Source organism: Trichosurus vulpecula, chromosome 5, assembly GCF_011100635.1.
Source record: "Trichosurus vulpecula isolate mTriVul1 chromosome 5, mTriVul1.pri, whole genome shotgun sequence".
Taxonomy (NCBI): Eukaryota; Metazoa; Chordata; class Mammalia; order Diprotodontia; family Phalangeridae; genus Trichosurus; species Trichosurus vulpecula.
In genome coordinates, this window is record NC_050577.1 from 86,557,802 (window position 1) to 86,574,854 (window position 17,053).

The 17,053-nt window shown below is 34.8% G+C and overlaps 1 protein-coding gene across 3 annotated transcripts in view; it reads right to left on the reverse strand.

Moving 5' to 3' along the window:
- Window positions 1–17,053, reverse strand: part of UBE3C (ubiquitin protein ligase E3C) — a 169,342-nt gene that overhangs the window by 9,398 nt on the left and 142,891 nt on the right. For all 3 annotated transcript variants that reach the window (XM_036760064.1, XM_036760065.1, XM_036760063.1), the window contains exons 20-22: window positions 6,103–6,291; window positions 5,934–6,000; window positions 3,338–3,468 (exon numbers count right to left, since the gene is read on the reverse strand). In XM_036760064.1, coding sequence (XP_036615959.1) covers window positions 3,338–3,468; window positions 5,934–6,000; window positions 6,103–6,291 — 387 coding nt within the window. The remainder of the gene's footprint in view (window positions 1–3,337; window positions 3,469–5,933; window positions 6,001–6,102; window positions 6,292–17,053) is intronic.

The following is a 17,053-nucleotide window of genomic DNA, read 5'->3' on the forward strand; positions in this document are numbered from 1 at the left end:
CTTATGTCTAAGATTGTTACTAGTAATTATAAGATTAATTATAATATTATATTAATTATAAGCTTGTAAGAAGATTGGAGTAGACCTGAGCATGATGTGACTTCAAAAAGTAAAACCGTTCATGAACAGCTAAAAGAATAATTACCTTATACAAATGAGGTGCAAAAGGAAGAATCAACACAGGATGGGGGAGGGGAGCTGTTAGTTCTGGAAACCTACTTTCATTGGGAATGGGTTTAAGAGGGGAAAATACATACACATCTAGAAGAGTATGAAAGTTTTCTAAATTTAAAAAGAAATAAAACTCTAAGGGATAGGGAAAGGGGAGAGTATAAAGGAGGGATCTTTAGAAAGGAGGGTGAGGGAATAGGTTAAAAGGGGGATATAGGAGGATCTTTAGATTTAGGGTAATAGAAGGATAAGGTAAGGATTGATGGAATGGGGGTAGGTTAAGTAATAGGAGGGCCAGGTAGCAGGTAGAAGTAAAGTTGAGGAGTTAGGAGAGATAGGAAAAAAGATATTCACAAACATAAAAACAAGCTTAGGAGTAGAAGCTCTTAGGCAAAGTATATGTGTGTGTGTGTGTATGTGTGTGTGTATGTATGTATGTATGTATGTATGTATGTATATGTGCATGTATATAACAATATCTATATATAAATATATCTATGCTCAATTGTAGCCTTGGGGAGGTGGATGGGGGGAGGTAGAGTGAAAAAAGAACAAAGTAAAAAGTGTACAGCAGAAAACAAAAGAAAACCTATAAGGAAGCAAAGAAAAGATGGATAGCTTTCAACATAATGCACAGTATTTAATATATAGGCTTTCTTGAAAAGTTATTGCTATATATTCTGAATCCTCTCCTATGTTTTGCTGTGCACATGACATGTTTTTTTATATTTATATTTAATGTTTCTTTTTCTTTCCTTATTATTTAAGTTTTCATATTTGTCTAAAATTTTTAAAATGTAGGAAAAAAAAGAATGTAACTACTTCATCTTATACAAACAATGTCAGGGACACAATTCACAGGGTCTCCTGACTCAGGAGAGATGGAGGGCAGTGCTGGGTAATCTCTGCTAGAGCCTCATACCAATCATTTTGGGCTATCCTTTGTCTTTGGGATATTCTATCAAGCTCTTCATTCTCCACAGAATTGTCTTTGTCATATTCAGTTCTTCATTCTCCCCCCTCATTCCCTTTCTTCCTTCTGTCCTCTTTGACACTTGTGATTTACCCTAGCCCCTTCTGATTTACTCATGGTCCAAGAAAGAGAGGAGAATTAGGTAAAAGGAAGCCTAAAGTGGAAGGGCCTACCATAACTCTGTAATTCACTGACCCAAAGTACTTTTATATCAGTGAAATAAATATTTCTGATGCTGAAAAACAAAAATGCCCCCTCTTATGTTTCCAGTCTTCTTACACCTTATGCTTCAATCCAGCGAAAGCCTCTGGCCTATTCCACAAACAAGACGCTCCATCTTCTTGGCTTTAAACCTTCTCCCTGGCTACTCCCATGTCCGGAATGCTCTTCCTCCTCTGCTCTAACTACTGACCTCCCTGGATTCCTTTAAGTCCCAACTAAAATCCCACCTTCTACAGGAAACTTTCCCAAACCCCTTTTAATTCCAGTGCTTTCCCCATCTTAATTATTTCCTATTTATCCTATATATAGTTTGTTTATACATTATTTGTTTGCTTGTTGTCTCTTCCATTAGATGGTAAGCTCCATGAATGCAGGGACCATCTTCTGCTTCTTCTGATATTCTCAGTGCTTAGCATGGTGCCTAGCACACAGTAGATGCTTAATAAATGTTTACTGATTAACTGACAATCTAATTCACTCATTTTGCTGATGAAGAAGTCTAATTCGCTCATTCTGCAGATGAAGAAAGTAAGGCCAAAGACATTTGCCCAGTTTCTGAGCCATATTCTTAGCTTGGGAGAATTCTCATAATGCCAAATTTGGCAATCGTAATAAACTCAAAGCAAAAAAGGAAAAAAGCGAAAATACTTATCTGTATATCTGAATAAATTTTTCTGCTGTGTTTTACTTGGATATATACAATATTTGAAATGATAAACATCCCCTATTTGGCCTGGATCACTAATGTAACAAGAAAAAGAAAATTGAGTCTATACCCCAACTAGTGGACGATCTAACTACTTTGTAGTCTGATGCTAATAATCTTTCACTGAAATGAAAATGGTTTACAGGCTTATATTTATGCAGAGAAACACAAATTACTAATCACCTTTTTGCTAGTTTCACAACCTAAAACTGTCAGACTGTGTGAAATAGGAAAGGTTAAGAAGAATTTCATTCAACAACACTGCAAGATAAGAACTCAGCAGAACTCCTTAAACAAAGGTTATTTTAAAGTGAATGTCTATCTACATATTCTATATGAGCACATCTGATGGTTAATTAGGCTGTATTCTCTATTAAAGTGTTAAAACCTTGCCTTATTCTTTTTAAATGTTTATACACACATATACATGCATATGTGCGTGTGTGTAAAATAAATACACAATATTTACTAGACTATTTTAAAGACAAAAGATAGGCAAATCTACAAGAGGTGATTTTTTAGGGATGGTAAAATAAAGGGGCCCATGTACTTTAATATAATAAACCACACTAGAAATCACATAATAATCCCCTTCATAATGGACTAAAATAGTATATCAATATTTAATCCTCTACTTATATAATTTAAGATGCAATATTTAAGTAAACAATATACACTACAAAGAATAAATGAATCATTTCAGCACATCATTACGTGCCTAATATACAGCTTAAAATGGAAGAAAATATAACTGTCAAATGAGAAGGAAAAAACCAACAATTCAACGACGATAATAACAACACCCAAAACCAAGTGACTCCAGACTAAAAGGCTGCCCTCCTGCTACAGGCGTCTTCGACTTCAACTATTCTCTGCTTACTCCACCACACAGAAGTCTCTCCAAACTTCAGGGACAAGTATTTAAATTTAAGTAATGGTCTGTACTACTATCTCAAATTATCCTGGGCATCATATAAACATTAACACAAATAATACATTATGTATCTATGTGTATCTCACACTGAAACCAATCCATGGAAAATAACTTCTGAAAAAAATCTGTAATCACTTAAAATCGACATTTTTGGGAACTCAAACTTTCAGAAACCAAAGGAAAGAATGACTTTCCCCCCCAAATAGAAATTCAATTTAATGTTTTCTCTTCAATATTAAAAAGGCCATCAACTAAATCCATACTATACATATTTCCTTTAATTTTTCAATGACAACGAATGCTTATAAGCCAAGGTTACCAAAAGCCATACCTTAAACCCCAAAAGAGGTGGTCGAGAGCAACTTGTTACAAATTTGAGCAATTTGCGCTTTTCTTCATCAGTGAAACTTTCTACAACTTTCCAAAAGATTTTAATTACAGGATGATCTGCAGAATAGCCTCCTGTGAAAAAATGAAGAATTTTTATTAAAATTATAATGTATCATGAGAGGGTTTTTAAAGTACTTTTTTTTTTAAACACTAAAGACTTCACGGTGACTAGTTTATTTCATGGCCATGCTTGAGGCCCTCTCTCCACCTGTCAGATGAATACAGGCAGATTTCGAAGGAAGACCCCTTCTCTTGGCCATTGAGGTACAAAGTAAGAATCTAACACAAGGGGGAAGTGGAGAAAATTAAGAAGGAACAAGGGTGACGAGGACACTGTAGCATGTAACTGTGATCTAACCACCCCAATCTGCGAAGTTGGAAAATGAAAAGATATCTGTGATGAAGTGGATATTGGTAACAGAGGTTTTAAGAAATTTACCCTTAAAAAACATACACATAACCAGATTATATCTCTTGTGCTTGATCTGTGAAAGCCCTAAATAAATATAACCAAAGGTGACAATTACATGCGAAAACCAAATGTTTGATATTCATATGACTGGAATGGAAAGGCTTCTTTCATTTTTCACAAAGTTCACATGCCTAGTCACTTAGAAAATGCTTTACCACTCCTAATTCAAAATAATTCCTCATGTCAATGGTTTCTGAGTCTAAATTAATTCTATCAGGAGACTGCTGACTGCTGTTGGTGATGCTAAAAACAGGACTAACAACCCACCCCAGGAACTGATTAGACCCTATCTGAGAATACGGCATGAGGCTGTTTATGGTTCTTCATCAAGATAAATGCTTATTAAAACTAAAATAATTGTTTTATATCATTCCTTTATTGTTAATGTGCTCAGGAATATCATCAATAAAGTGTCTTAATTGGTGCCTAAGTGAAAATGATAGTATTTTAAACCTATTTACTGGAATAGCTAGGATCTTCAAAAGGTATAAGCTCTCAATATAGATAAAGATTATGTAGACAAGAAGAGAGTTTCTTGGTATTAAGAAAAGTAAGACTGATTGCATTTTTTAAAATTATGACTTGATAGTGTAGACTGCTGACACTGTTTGCCTTTACAGAAGGCACTGAGGTCTCACACAGCATAAGAAAGTGTCACTGTTGTAAAGAACTTTAAAAAGAGAACTTTCTTATGTAGAGCCTATATTGGGTTGCATACCATCTAAGGGGAGAAAATTGAAAACTTATGGAAGTGAATGTGGAAACTAAAAATAAATAAATTAACTTATTAAAAAAAAAAAGAATTGAAGCAACCACTAAGTAGAGTCCCTGGCACACAGTAGGCATCTGCTAAATACTCAATTAATTATATGGCATAGAAACACTTCCAGAGAATCAAAGAATTTTAGAATTGGAAATAACGATACAGTAATAATCCAATTTAATTCTTTTGGGGGGGGGAAACTAAAAAAAGATTTGTTGTAGGTTAATTTGTTTAAGATTACACAGCTATTTAGTGTCAGAGTCAGGACTAAAATCTAGGTCTCCTAATTCCCAAATTCAATTTTCTTTCTGATACTTAACACTGTTTCACATTATTCATTCCATTTACTACCTGGATCTCAAATACAGAATCTCAAATACCATAATAACTACTGCTTGGCATTCTACCATTTAAAAAATACTTACTAAGCCTCTAACTATGCACAAATCATTTTGTGGGGAAAACTGTGGGAGGTATGCTGGGGAAAGATAAAGTATATGATACAGTTCTTATACAAGGGATGAAATGTGAAACATGGTGTCCAGATCACGGTGGTGATACACTCAAAATGCTGAATAAGACATATATTACACACATTCTGGGAAATGCCCAATGCAGCTATCTACTTTGTTTGACTAACCCCATTTGTTATGAGGATTTTCTTTTTCTTTGATTTTTTTGTTCAATTGGGGATGGGTGAATGAGAGAAAATAAATGTTTGTTAACTGAAAGAAAGAAAATTAAACTTTAAAAAGGACATACATCTTACTGTCATGAAATTTAAAATCTGGCTGGGGAGAAAAGATACATGTACAAGAATGCTCTATGAACTCATTTATGTAAACATATGGTACAATAATAATGGATGGTTCCTAATGATCATCACCACCAAGGGAATTAAAACATCCCAAAGTACCTTCTAATAATTCAAAAAGGAAAAATTAAATTATTTCAATGTAATCTCTAATATTTTATATTTCACTCTATTCTGATGACCTGAAAATTGGTAATTCATGGATGTTATTATACTAGATGGCAATTTATAATTAGCTGGGATGTTCTGACCAATTAGAAGTCTATTTTCTAATTATGCATAATAATTGTTCTCTGAACCTGCTTATTTATTGACTAGAATTTTCTTCCTTTACTAAACATAATACTGATTATTTTCGACACAAAGATGTTCACGTTTCACAGAAAAGTTATATTGGACCTGAAACAACTTATGGAACACTTGGGAGTTCTTCTAGAACAACTAAACTATAAATAAAGGCTGTTTACAACAGAGTAGTAATAACATACCTGAATAGTTTGTGAAGGATTTGAGGTCCTCTAAACTGATGGGCACTTGGGCACCAGAAATTAACACCTGAAATGCCAAGTTTAAAAATTTAAGTTTAGGACAGAAATAAGAAACTTCTTCTATCACAGTGAGGCAATCTCTGTTCTTAGAGTCAAACAAGTATAATACCTGGATTTCTTGCTGGTCAAACATTCTGAGCCATTCAAGATTCACAACATTGGCCAGACCTTGTCTGAAGGCTAGACAGTGCTGTCGGATCTGCTTGTTTAGTCTATAGTCTGCTACCAGGTGGATATATGCAATTCGGTTAGCACTGGTGACAGGAATATCCTTTCCACCTGGCTTCAGTTCAACTACCTATAAACATAAAAAAAGGAAACATATAAATATTAACAATACTCAAAGTATGTTTGGAAATTTGCAATGAAATTGAAATGGAACTACTTCAGAGGAAATGTACTGTATGAGATGGCACCCTAAAATCCATAAATGTTCAGACTTGTAAAAAAAATGTTTAACAGGCATGTATATATTTAAGCAACACATCTGTTGGGATTCTATTAGCATTGTGTTCTATCTTTGAAAAAGAAATGCTTTTTTTAGATTTACACCCTGTTAATGATTCACTAATGAAAAGATGGCTATTTCATAAAATGAAAAGAAGAAATCAAAAAGTCTGAAATAAGTCAGAAATTACGACAGAAATCAATCTAGAAATTCAACTTGGGAAGAAAATGAAAATGAACTTGGTGAAGCAAAAAATTATTTCAATGGATTGTGATCTTAATGATATGAGGATTTTCTCCATGAGTTTAGATCCCATTTCATCTAGGCCTATTCATATATGACTTGTGTTCATTTTCTCCTCTAAGGGAAAGAAGAGCAGGTTGGCTTATTTTATACACATTCGCACTTATACAATAGCTAATGAAGGTCACTATAAAGTAACTAACGTCTGGGGAAATCCTCTTTCACCCAAAATGAACTTTCGTTTGTGACAGAATGTTAATTAGACAAGAACATTCAATATACTGGCTGCATTTGGAAGTCTTTACAGTGAACTTACTCCCTAGTTATTTGAATATAGCTTACAAAGATGATAGTTTAATCACCAGTTACCCATTAAAGCTGAATTATGTGGACCCTCTAGATAATTATCCAGTATTTCAAAGGTAAGTCTCTGGAATGTATACTTCAAAAATTTGTTTCTTCTGACTGCTTCTTTCACATTTTGGTAGGGAAATTTTTTAAAAACATAGGACAGTTCTTGTCTTTTCAATGACAAAAATACAATGCATTTAATTTGGACCATCAGATCTTAGATGCGTTGAATCCATGTTCTTAATTTTTTCAACTTTTTAAATTGTGCTCATTATCTTCATTCCCTCCCTTCTCAGCTGACATTCCATCTGTTAACTAACTCTCCTGAGATTAATTGTTACTTACAATGCATCAAATAGTATATCCTATAATACCCAAGCAAAATGTGCTAAATTATACACACTATTTCCTTCCTGTACTCTTCCTGCAATGACCTTGCTGTTTCTTACACAAAATTCTCCATCTCCCATCTTGCCACTCATGAACTAATAAATGCAGTCCTCCACCTCCATTTCATCAAATTCTTCACCACAAGACTCATCACTAAAAAAGCCTTTTGGATTTCTTGCAACAAGGTAAAATCCCTCAACCATTCTGCATATACTTATATATGTCATAGTGGAGAGATAGCCTTGGGGCCAGGAATACCTGGGTTCCCCTATATGACCCTTGGCAAGTTATTTAACCTCTCAGTGCCCAAGGCAATTCTCTAAGACTGGATATTGTAGAGAAGATGATAACTTCTACCAGTAGAGAAAGGGAGCTTCCTCATCACAGCATTCCCTATAGATTTTGTCTCTGTATTCCCAATACTTAGCATAGTGCCTGAAACAACCTTAATAAATTCCTTTAGAGTGATTTAGCTCCTCTCTACCTCTTTTATGGATGGAAGACAGGTAATAAGATGTACTTTAGTGATTTAGAAGGTGTAAGTCTAGAAGACTGATAGATCTAATATGAAAGAACTCTTAAAAAATCCTTCAATATTTATTTTAAACAATATACATATTTAAGAAATTTTAAAAATGTTAATAATTTATAAATTATTTAAAATGGCTGAAATGCAATAAATCATAATTAATTATACTTATGCTACCATAGTAAAAAGTATAAAACTGAAGTTTTAAAATTTTTTTACAGTATTAAATAGTACAATTGAAAGTGATTTTTAGTGTTTTGTAATTACCAAAAAAAATAAGAGTTCTAACTAGAATGTTATCTAACCTGAAAAAGTTGGTATTTTTCTTAATTACCACACTGTATTATCATCCACACTTTTTTAATGGATTCCAATATTTGAACAGAGCTTTAATGGAACTACTGCTTACCTAACAGCTAAGTTATTGTAATCTATTTCAGATGGAAGAGTACGAAATATTCCCATTAGCAATAGCTTTGGAGAATTCATTATAGAATTGGTTGATGTAAAGATTTTATTCTATTTTTAACTAATACCACTAGATGGTGCAAGGCAATAGCGTACATAATTTTATAGCACGAACTCTCTTAATAATGGATGATGTACAATAGTGAGGTCTTCCTATATAGTAACCCATTTTTCCCTACTCTTTTGACCTTTGTGCCCCTGTGAAGACCTTGAAAAGCTATAACTCTTAAATAATCAACCCTATTAGCTATTTGTGATACCCTATTGGAAATGATTCCTCCCTTTATTGCAGAGATGTACACCAGACACTTATTGGCCCTTGTTATGTCTCCTCATTTCTAACTTCTGAAGAAAGGGGGAAGTGAAGGAAATAATAAGAATTCTGTAACCACTTCCACAAGAAGCCAAGACTTTGGTGTGGGATTGAATTGTCATATGGAAGATACAAAAATCCTACACATTGTTGAAGAAGAAAGATGGGGAGCTTAGTAAGACTAAGATGTGCCCAGTTCAGGGGCAGCCTCTCTAGACTAACACTAATACAAGCCTTTTTCCTATTATGGCCTAAATACCATTACATTCAGGGATTTAGCAATTGAATTCTCCAGTGACCAAGATTCAGTTGTGTTTTTCCCCAACAGCTGTATCTTATGGCCTGAATAGCTCTTCCTCCTCCAGAACCCATCTTGTCCCTAGCTACCTCAGGTTAGTAGCCTTCCCTTCTGAAAGAAAAATACAGAAAAAACTGAGTTAATCTTCCTAAGAAAATGAGTTTACAGGACAATAAAAAAATGCAGTACAATAAAAAATTTATTAGTTTAACAAAAAGTGGAAGAGAAAGAAAGAAATCAAAAGGAGCAGACACTGAAATGTCACAATATCTCATCCCAATCCATCTTCCATAGCATAGGCAGGACTTCACACATACGAGCAATCAATGAATGGATAGAGTGCTGTGCCTGGATTCAGGAAGACCTGACTTCAATTCTGGTTTCAGGCACTCACTACTATGTAACCGAGGGGAAGTCACTTAACCTGTTTGCCTTAATCTACTGGAGAAAGAAATGGCAAACCACTCCAGGATCTTGGCCAAGAAAACTCCATGTACAATACTGGCATGCTACGGTATACATGGTCACAAAGAGCTGGACACTGAACAACAAAAAATTGTGATAGATAAGTAGACAGATAAGGTACTTTTCAAGCACTATATTCTAGGTACTGTTCTAAGAATTTAAGCCTCACTCTTTCTTCCAGAGTCACTGATGTCCAGTGGCAAGGCAAAAGTCAGGACGACTGGCAACAGCCCGGAATGCAGTGGATGACCTCGGCACCTCTGATGTCTTACCAAGCTCTAAGTGCTCCACAGTGCCTGCTTCAGCTGCCTTCATGGCAACACATTGTTCTCATCTGCCCATTCTGCTGGAAAAGTCTTCATATGCTTGGGGTAGGCATCCCTCTAATTCAACAACAGTTTTAAATCCCACTGGCTATGTTCAACCTGATTTAGCCCATCTATCAAGATGGTTTACCAGGGTGTAGCTGCTGCGCATGCTACAGTTTCTTGGAGCCACAGGTGAGAGTTGGGTGACAGGTGGACACTCAAGGTGGATGAGTAGCCCTGAAAAGGAAGACAACCCCTCCCTTCAAAGAGTTTAAATTTGAATGGAGGAAGACAATAAAGGAGAGCAGGTAGGGCTGGGGTTATGGTGTGGAGACTTGAGCCTGGCAAGTTAAGGCAACAACTCACCTATAAGAGCTGAAAAATGCAGGAGGGGAGTCTTGGTTACTGGGAGGAAGAGGTACTGTTCTAAAAAGGGACGGCATCGCGTAGAGTGGGCTGGGAAGAGTTAGAGGAGTTATGAAAACTTAAGCAAACTAATGCATTTTTAGTAGAACTATGAATTGATACAACTATTGTGGAAAGCATTTGTGGAATTACGCAAATAAAGTGTCATAATGTCCATATCCTTTGACCTAGCAATTCTACCATTAAGTATATGCCCCAAGGAAGGTCATTAACAAAAAGACTCTCTAAACACCAAATTATCTGTAGTAGCACTTTAAGAGAATAGTTAAAGTTTAACCATTTAAAGAAACTGTGTTACATGAATGCAGTAGAACATTAGTATGAGAAACAATAAACATGTTAAATATATAAAAGCATGTTAAGATAGAAGAACTGATGCAAAATGAAGTACTCAGGGTCAAGAAAACAACAAGAATAATGACACAACAATGTTAAATGCTAAGAACGTCACAAAACAATCACACCTGTTGTGAAATTATAATGACCAAGCTTGGCTCCAAAGAAGAGATATGAGAAGACACTCCCCCTCCTGCTTCTTTGCAGAGATGAAGGTCCATGGGTGTGGAACACTGAATATAATGCCAGATTTTTTTTTTATATACTGTTTGGTTTTGCTCATTTTTTTTCTTGTTCCTCTTTTTAAAAACTTCCTTGTTATAGGAGCGAGATAGAGGGGGCAATATAGGTAATATAAAAACAAATGACTAATAAAATCTTTTGAAATGTTTCCACTAAAATTATTTCCCTGATTAAGCTTTAGTTGTATAGAAATTCAATTGTACTAAAAATAACTTATTCTCCAACAACAGAAAGGACCAGCAACAACCTTCTTAAATATTAAGTTCTGTAGGACTAAATTTAACCTCCTATAAGAAAAATGCAGTTCAGTTGAATAACTGACAGATGATTGTACACCGATTTTTCTTTAGGGTGATTATTATTATTATTATCATCAATAATAAATGAAAAGCTGGCTATGTGATTTAAAAAATTATACTTTTCAGGTTTTCTTGGTAATTCAGTTATCTACTATTGGTACCATAGTCTTGAAAAGCACATTGCACAATAAAACAAAAATAAAATAAAAACTGTTGGGAGGAATCTCAAGGAAGACCCATGCATTAGACTGTGCTGGTACAATTTAATGTTGACTCACTCCACTCAGTACTCTGTAATACTTTTAATAGTTCTAGGAGAAAACAGACATTGGATAAATATTGCAGAAAATGTTATTAGATTATAGGTTACTGCAAGCTCCAATATTCATATATTCAATCACTATATTCATAATGCAATAATTATTCAACTGTAATGAATACAGATGAAAGGCAGAGATGATCATGTAGCATGAGAGAAGTGTCTTTGGTATTTTCTTTTAGTGTAACCAATCTATATTAATGGGGAAAATGCTATTAGCAAGTCATTGCAGTGGCAAAAGTAATTTAACAGAGCAGCTGGAAAACTTTCAAGGTTTTAAAAATGCAGTCTGTTTCCATGGCTCTGTAGCCATAACCATTCCTGAGTTATGCATCAAGATAAAATTGGTTACTCAAATTAAGTGCTGAGGTCACAACTTAATTATTTAAATAACTAAATCACTGTTAAAACTACTTTTACTTTTCATTAAATCCCTTTAAAAACCATGTTTTATCATTGTAGTGACATAAAATCTGACTTGATTAAAATATGTCAGCCTCAGACACTATTGAATTTTCTGTATTTAATGTGAACCACTTAAAGTATCGAAGATTATTAAAGGAAGGTAGGGATATTTGGATTATATCCCTTACCCTTTGGTATCGTTTTCAGAGACAGCAGCTACATATTCTCTGAGTGTTACCACCATCGAGCCAGAATACCGAGATGCATAGGCCATTAACATGAATATTATGATAACAAAGATAGCTTACAACAGGTGTCAGTTATTAGTTGTACTTGGGAACTTCATGACTCTCATGAATAGTAGAATTCTCTATCTTCAAGGTAACTGATAAAGCCTCACTGAGGGCTGACACTTGGTGATATACACTGACTAGTTCTAAAAATAAGAAAACTCCTGTCCTAGCAAATTTTAAAGATTTGGTGAGCGAGGAAAATATGTTGGTTTTGACCTCAAAGATAGTGTTGTAACTGAAGTTTGATAATGTAGTAAGAGCAAGAAATTAAGTACAACCTTATTCCAAGTTAAGTTGGCATAGTTTGACACATTACTTTAAAGAAATTAAGACATAAGATTTGCTTTTCTATCCATTTTGTAAAAAGATAAGGAGATGAGATGATGGGTTTCATGTAAAGATACTTGAAAATGCAGGCATAATTTTTATCATGAGTTGAAGACATGGCTGGTCCTTTGACACTGAAATACGCTTTTCTTCAGAAAAAGACAAGTTATTCAGTATAAGAAGATTCTCAGATAACATAGAATAGAGCTTCTCAAACTTTTTCTACTGGTGACTGTACTGACAGCACAGCTGAACAGGTAGAAATTATACAATATAGCTTTGGCAGAGAAAGCACATGATTCCCTTCCAAGAAACATGTTCAGATCTGATGTTTTTGTCTCTTCTTCAAATGATGGAGCAGCAAAGCCAAAAAAGAAAGATGTTGATGGTCAAGGCCAAATAAAGAACAAATTTAGGATAAATGAGTCTTTTATTTTTAATTACCCCTTGTTTTCAGAAGTCCTCCTTCCCTCCACCCCTTAAATGAAACATGCCTTCCCACCTCCAAGCCATCACTTTCCCAACAGCAGCCATTATGTTTGCCCTTACTAAATAAATGAGACTTGTCTTTTTGGAACTTAAGTTGCAGTTACTAGCCTACATATTTACTGATGAAAACAACAAACCTAATGCCTTACCAGAAAGGCAAAGAAGAATTTCCCTAGAACTCTCTAGACTAGAATGATTGAGTGGGATTATGTGATATGACAAAAATCTATAACAACTACACCATTTCTTATTTTTTGGATAACAAAGTACTTTATAATTCGCTTTCTCTTGCTTCTCACAACAGTATTATTTGATGGGCAACAGAAATATTGTTATCCTCATTTTATAGGTGATGAAATTGAGATTGAGAGAGAAGATATTAGTTTTCCAAGGTAACTCTGCAATAAGTGATAGAACTGGAACTCAAATTAAGATCATCTGACTCGGTCTAATGACTTTAAAAAACCTTTTTTACTATGCCACGTATCTTTCTCATTATGAAAGGAATGGATGAGAATGGGGTTAGTCAATAAAATATTGACCTTAGCTCAAATCCTACCTTCTGCAAGAGGGCTTTTCTGGTCTCCAGTACTTCTGATGCTTTTTCTCTGAGATTATCTTATATCAGCTCTTTATACATATCTTATATGTACATAGTTATTTGCATGTTATCTCTCTCATTAGAAATTTGAGTTCCTAGAGAGCAGGAAATATTTTTTGGTCTTTCTTTGTATCCCCAGCACTCAGTATAGTAAAACAGTAAGCAATTAATAAATGATTGTTGACCAATGATTAGGGAGAACCCTTGATAAAGTGAAAAGGCTGTTTAGATTAAATAATTTGAAGACCAATATATAACAGTTTAAACAAAACAAAAAAAAATGACTGGGAGTGTATCTCTAATATTTGAAGCTAATTAAAAGAGAATAACCAAGTCCTCCCATATTTTTCACAATGTTCTTTGTGTACACTGTCAGAGAAAATCTTTGGCTACATTAACCACAGATCTGACCTATTACAGAAGTTCTCTTATTCATTAATATAATTCAGATGCACTCTATTTTGGTTAACATGAAACATTATGTGTAACATTAAATGTGTTAGCAAAGAAAAAGAAAGCAATGCGATGTAGGTGATTAGACAATAATTATGAAATCTGCACTAATTCAAACGTTCTCAAAATGTACTTACTAAGTCTGAAACAAAATTAGGTATTAATACCGACTAACATTCCATAAGGGTCTACATGGGACCACTGTTTCTTCACTAGTGATATGAATGAAAGAAATGGGCCTTCTTGATAATCATGTTGGATTTTCTAACACCTGGAAAACTAAGAAAAGAAATCAAAGTGATCTTGAAAACAAGAGGAATGGAATGTGAAAACCAGAATCAATTCCCCATACAAAAAAGTCTTGTAACCAAATCTAACTAGATATAGTTGAGATAACAAGAAAGAACAATTAGGAAAAAATCAGAAACTTTAGAACTAGGAGAAACTAATGTTTCTATTATCATCCTAGGAGATGATTCTATGGTCTATCCGATATACAGCAACAATTTAAAATTTCCAAATATGTTTGATTTATTGGCTACTTGGCTGGGATGCATCAATCAAAAGATCAAGCGGACCTTAAAATGATTGAAAGTTCAGGCTACGCGGACAAACACCACGCAATATTTAGGTTTTACCAACTCTCAGAACACACATTTTCCTTTCATAAAATTTTTGAAATTGAAGTTGAGAACTAGTGATTCAAACCCAGTATTATATTCTTTGACTAAAATTCAGCTCCAAAATTCTCAAGTATAGCTGTCTATTAGGACTGTTTAAAGGTTATCTGTTTCTACCTAACTTATTTATCAGTGCAAGATCCTCTTTATGTTATACCCATAGTTCTCTCAATTTGTGTGACTAGTAGCAACTTTATATGTACCACCTTTTGTGGTCCATTTGATGATTTTCTCTTCAATGTTTATTAAAAATAATAGATTCTGGAGATAAAGATTTAATTGATATATGTATAATATATTACATATGCAGAGATGCATGTAATAATATTTAGCATTTAAATAAGACCTACTATGTGCCAGGCCCTGTGCTTTTACAAATTATCATCTCATTTTATCCTGACAACAACCCTGGGAGGTAGGTGTTATACCCATTTTACAGTTGAAGAAACAAGCAAATAATGGTTAAATGATTCGCCCAGAATTGCAAAGCTAGTGTTTGACGCTGGATTTGACCTCAGGTCTTCTTGACTCCAAGTCCTAGCATGAAATGGCCCTCAACAGAAACGTTGGTCAATAAACATTACTGACTACCTACTAAGGGCAATTTCCTCAACTGTTAAACCTAAGAGCTTAGATTTGCCCAGTGTCATTCAGTTAGCTAGTAGTAGGACCCTAATTAGAACCCATGTCTTCTGACATCTAAACTAGGGCGAAGTATGGCATAAAAAGACAGACACATATCCAGTGACAAGTGAGTCAGAATTATAGTGCTGTCATTAAAAAAAAAACACCATACTAGAAATATTAAAGTAATTTCTGATGACAGGAAGTGATCTTTCTACTTTATATCTAAGAATTTCATAAAATGTGAGGTGCATTTAAAAGAATGATGGAAAAACTGAAGAAGATCTAAAAGAACCATAAGACTGATTATATGTAGAGAAAACATCCTACAGGGAAATTGTTAAACAAGTTGAAGTTTACTAGGAAGACTATGAAAAGACTAAGAGATGATAATTATTATCTTCAAGGAGACTAAACAGATGTGTTCTCCATCTTTACTTTGTTCAGAGGCCAATGAGCCCCAAAATTCCTAATGTCTCTGTAATGTTAATGGAATAGGAAGATCTTTCCCATCCATTAATAGGCCTATGTGACCTGCTTTGAGCCTGAGTCACATGGAGCCTGTGGTGGAAAGAGCATGACAAAAGAGTGGAGCAGGAAGCGAGAGTGAGGCAAAACAGTTAGTGTGAGGGAGAGAGGGAGGCATTTTGCCTACAGGAACTTGTTTGTGGGGAGGGCTGACAGAGGGAAGTCTTGGGGATGGTGGTACTCCCTGCATTGGTGATGTGTACAGACTTCTTTGTTACTATAGTGAATCTGGCTTTCTGGTATGTGAATAAATATCTTAGTTTTGTCTTTGAGGATGAGAGTCTATTATACATTGCGATTCAAACCTGGAAATACACCTGCATATTCATAGCAGCTACTGTGGGTATCGCATTGGCGATATAAGTCTCCAACTAGATCATCAAAGTTTCTGACTTCAAAGCTTCCAATGAAGGGAAACTCACCATCTCCTGAAACAACCTATTTCAATTCTTAATACTTCTTATTGTCAGGAACTTTTCTTTACATCAAACCTAAATCTTCTTTTATGATTTCTATCCATTACTCCTAATTCTGCTCTCCAAGATCAAGAAGATTAGGTTTCTATGGTACCTTTTCCATATTATAGCACCTTAAATACTAGAACACAACTATTGTTTTCTATCCTCACCTCCAAAGGTGGCTTATTTGGGGGAAAAGGAGGAGACCAGACCTGTGATTTCATGAGTTTAGGAAACTCCCAATGAGGTAACTCCCTCTACTAATATAGACTGGCATGTGCTCTTCAACTCAAGTCTTTGAGAGTTTCCTGGGGCACTGAGAGGTTAAGTGCTAAGCAGTTCAGGGTAAGATAATCACTGGTTGTCAGAGGTAGGTCTTGAACCCAAGTCTCCCTGACACCAACACCAGCTCTCTAACAATTGTACCATCCTGCCTCTCTTTCATGTCCCTTTTTAAGTCTTCTGTACTTTCAGGTTAAATAGTCTCTAGTCTTTCAATAATTAATTTTGGTTACTCTCTTCTTGAGAAGAATCTCTACTACTTATCTATAGTTTATCTATGTCTTTCCTAAAATATGGCACCTAAATCTGAACATATTACTATTTCTAGCTGATTTAGAACTTTTCACATCCTGTCATCCAAAGCATTGGCAATCCCGCCTAGATTCATACTGTTTGTTAATCTCACATGCATACCAATCTATACCTTCATCTAAGCCAGTGACAAAAATGTTGACCAGCACAGGACCAAGAATATGTCTTTGGA